This window comes from Phaethon lepturus, unplaced genomic scaffold, assembly GCF_000687285.1.
Source record: "Phaethon lepturus isolate BGI_N335 unplaced genomic scaffold, ASM68728v1 scaffold25374, whole genome shotgun sequence".
In the NCBI taxonomy this organism is placed as follows: domain Eukaryota; kingdom Metazoa; phylum Chordata; class Aves; order Phaethontiformes; family Phaethontidae; genus Phaethon; species Phaethon lepturus.
Genome location: NW_010532929.1, coordinates 8,624 through 11,344, shown reverse-complemented (window position 1 = coordinate 11,344; position 2,721 = coordinate 8,624). Strand labels below are relative to the sequence as shown.

The window sequence follows — 2,721 nt, the reverse complement described above, 5'->3', positions numbered from 1 at the left end:
GGGGTGCTGAGCAGCGGGGCGGGCGGGTTTCTCTCTGCTTTCTCCAGAGCAAGAAGCACGCCAACAAGGTGAGGCGGTACCTGTCCATCCACGGCGGGGAGGAGCTCGCCCACGGGAAGAAGATGAAGCTGGATGCGAAGCAGGTGAGAGGAGAGGGTAGAGCTCTTCGGGTCTAAATACTGTGGAGCAGTACCTGCTGGGCTAAAGGCTGTTGTGCAGCTTGGGCGCCTTGATGAGTAAATGAAGAAAAGATGCTTGGAAAGGGCATTGTGAGAACTGAGGAGCTCCATGGCAGGTGTGTCACCAGGCATTGTCTTACCAAGCACAGTTATCTCTGCCTTTCCTGTTAAACAGCCTCCGTCCATGAGTATCTCTTCCCCATTTAAACAACCACAGATTGCCTTTTACTGATAGCCTTGCTTGAAAGGACAGGAAAAAGTGAATAGGAGTGACAACTTCTCAGGAGTATCACCGTGTAACCTCTGCTGTCACAGAGAGCACATTGGGTTGACCATCTACTAGAATTCTCTTTCCAGAGCAATCCTTTTTTTACTTGTTTAGGTTTCCTCGGCTGGTAGCTGAAGCCTGTTGGTCAGTAAAGGCACTACGTTCCACTTGGCCATCTGTCTGCCCTGTGACTCATTTAGGAAACAGATTCTACTTTTATGATTGCTTCAGCTTTAATCCAACATTTGCAGCAGAGGGGTGGGAGATAAAGGCGGATGCCTTCACATCTGAGTTTTAGGCTTAGAAATGACTGCTACTGCCTGCTCTGCTGGCATCGTGTTGCAGATGACCCAGTTGATAGCGATGTTTGTGTTGCTCAGTTCACACCTTGCCAGAGTAAAAGGCTGCCTGTTCCAATTTTGGCAGCCACACACTTAATCTTGTCCTTAACCCGTAGAGGCCAGGGCTGCCCCTCTGTCTGGAGTGGTTTACTAATGGATTAAAAAAAAAGTAATCTGGTGCAAGAACACTCTCCAATGAGGAAGAGGATGATGCTGCATCATGGAAGTCCTACTCAGTCACACTTCTTCAACTTAACACCCCAATGTCTCTGATTACCTTGTTTTCTTAGACCCCCAAACCTTGGTGTTTCTTCTCGTAACAAGAAGGCTGGACGAGGTGACCTGCAGAGGTCTCTCCCAAGCTCAGCCACTGTGATTCTGTGTGCACAGGACAGCAAGCAGGAAGGCAGCAACGGGGAAGACAAGAACAAGTGTTGTCCCATCTGCAACATGACCTTTTCCTCTCCAGCCGTGGCAACATCTCACTACTTGGGCAAGACTCATGCCAAGAACATGAAGCAGCAGTCCCCCAAAGTGGAAGGTATGGCTGTCTGCAGCACCTTTGTGTTATACCGAGGGGCTGTTTGAGCAATAAAAAAATTTGAGATGTTCATTGGACCCCAAATGTAAGCTCTTGTGAGGATGTGCATACTCTTTACTGTGAAACAGAGTAAGCTAGCAGTGCAACTCGAGAGACAGGGCCTCTCTCAGCAGCCTGCTTGGTGGGCTGGCGTTGGCAAAAAGTTGCGTGTTTTTTTGTTTTGCTTTGTTTGGGACAAACTTGCAGCAGTATTGTGCAGCCCTGTGTGCAGGGACCAGGAGGAAGTTGTTCTTCAGAGAGCATGATGTTAAGCTGTAGAAAAGCCTGTTGAAGGACACAGTGCTCACTAAAAGCTTACAAGGACTGAAGTGACTGGTGAAACTCCTATACAGCAAATTTGCCAGGGCTGCTCGACTACAAAGATGTAGCCTTTGAGTTTCAGGGACTTGTGAGCTGCAGATAGCTGAGGACTGGGAGAGTATAGCTGGGAAGCATCAGTATGTGCGTGTCCTAACCTTGTGCTTTTCCCATGGCACCTGCCATTGACTGTTCTCATGATGGGATACAGTCCAGGCAAACCTCAGGTCTGACCCGGTGCAGCTGCCTGTGTGTCCTGTCCCTTTGCTAGCAGATGGAAAGGCCCAGTGGTTGGAGAGGGAGACCCTCCGTCCAGGGCAGGTAGGGGCAGCTGAGAGCGTGGGGTGCTGTAGCCAGTCAGGATGAAGGGAAAACGCAGCCTTGAAGTGCACCTGAGGATGGCAGCTTGTGCTAGCTCTGAGCTGGGATATTCCAGGCAGAAACTGCCTGTCCCAGGATGTCTTCATGGCTTTGCTAGATTGCTTGCACACAGTGAAGCTGCCTCTGGGGTCAAGGTGGCCCATGGGGTGTGTTTATTCTTTAAAGCCCTGGCTTTTGGGTATGAGGGGAGCCTTCAGGAAGAGGTGGATGTATGCATGAGCGGTCTGGTGCCTACATTCCTTTTCAGCGTAAGTGGAGCTCTCTGGTCCTTAGAAGGTTCCTCACTCTGGTCTCTGGTACCCCATAATGAGAGCGTGCAGGTTTCTCCGTCGGATGGGAGAGACGCTTCTCTGTGTGGATTCACTGTGTCAAACCTAGTCCCGTTCATGCTATTTCTCAGGCAAGATTCCTCATGACTTCTGTTCAGGACCAAGTCCTGCAGCTGCACAGTGTTTCAAGAAACCTGCTTGCCTTTGCTGCACAAGGGCTTGTACCCGTGTTCTGGCTGGGTAATGATAATAGTGGGTGGAAGCTCATGCACGTCCAGTGTTTCCTGAATATGGCCATGCTTATGTTAAGGAAAAATATGCAAATGTGTTGTGTTTTTTTTAACTCTGAAAGTTTTTCTGGCCTACTCTGACTTGTCTTACCGCA

General features: G+C 49.6%; 1 protein-coding gene across 1 annotated transcript in view; it reads left to right on the top strand.

Moving 5' to 3' along the window:
• Positions 1-47: 47 nt before the first annotated feature.
• ZNF346 (zinc finger protein 346) overlaps positions 48-2,721 on the top strand; it is a gene marked incomplete at its 5' end in the record, with an annotated part of 7,382 nt that continues 4,708 nt past the window's right edge. Inside the window, 2 exons of the mRNA XM_010285027.1 lie at positions 48-143; positions 1,179-1,329. Of these exons, the coding sequence (XP_010283329.1) occupies positions 48-143; positions 1,179-1,329 (247 nt within the window). The remainder of the gene's footprint in view (positions 144-1,178; positions 1,330-2,721) is intronic.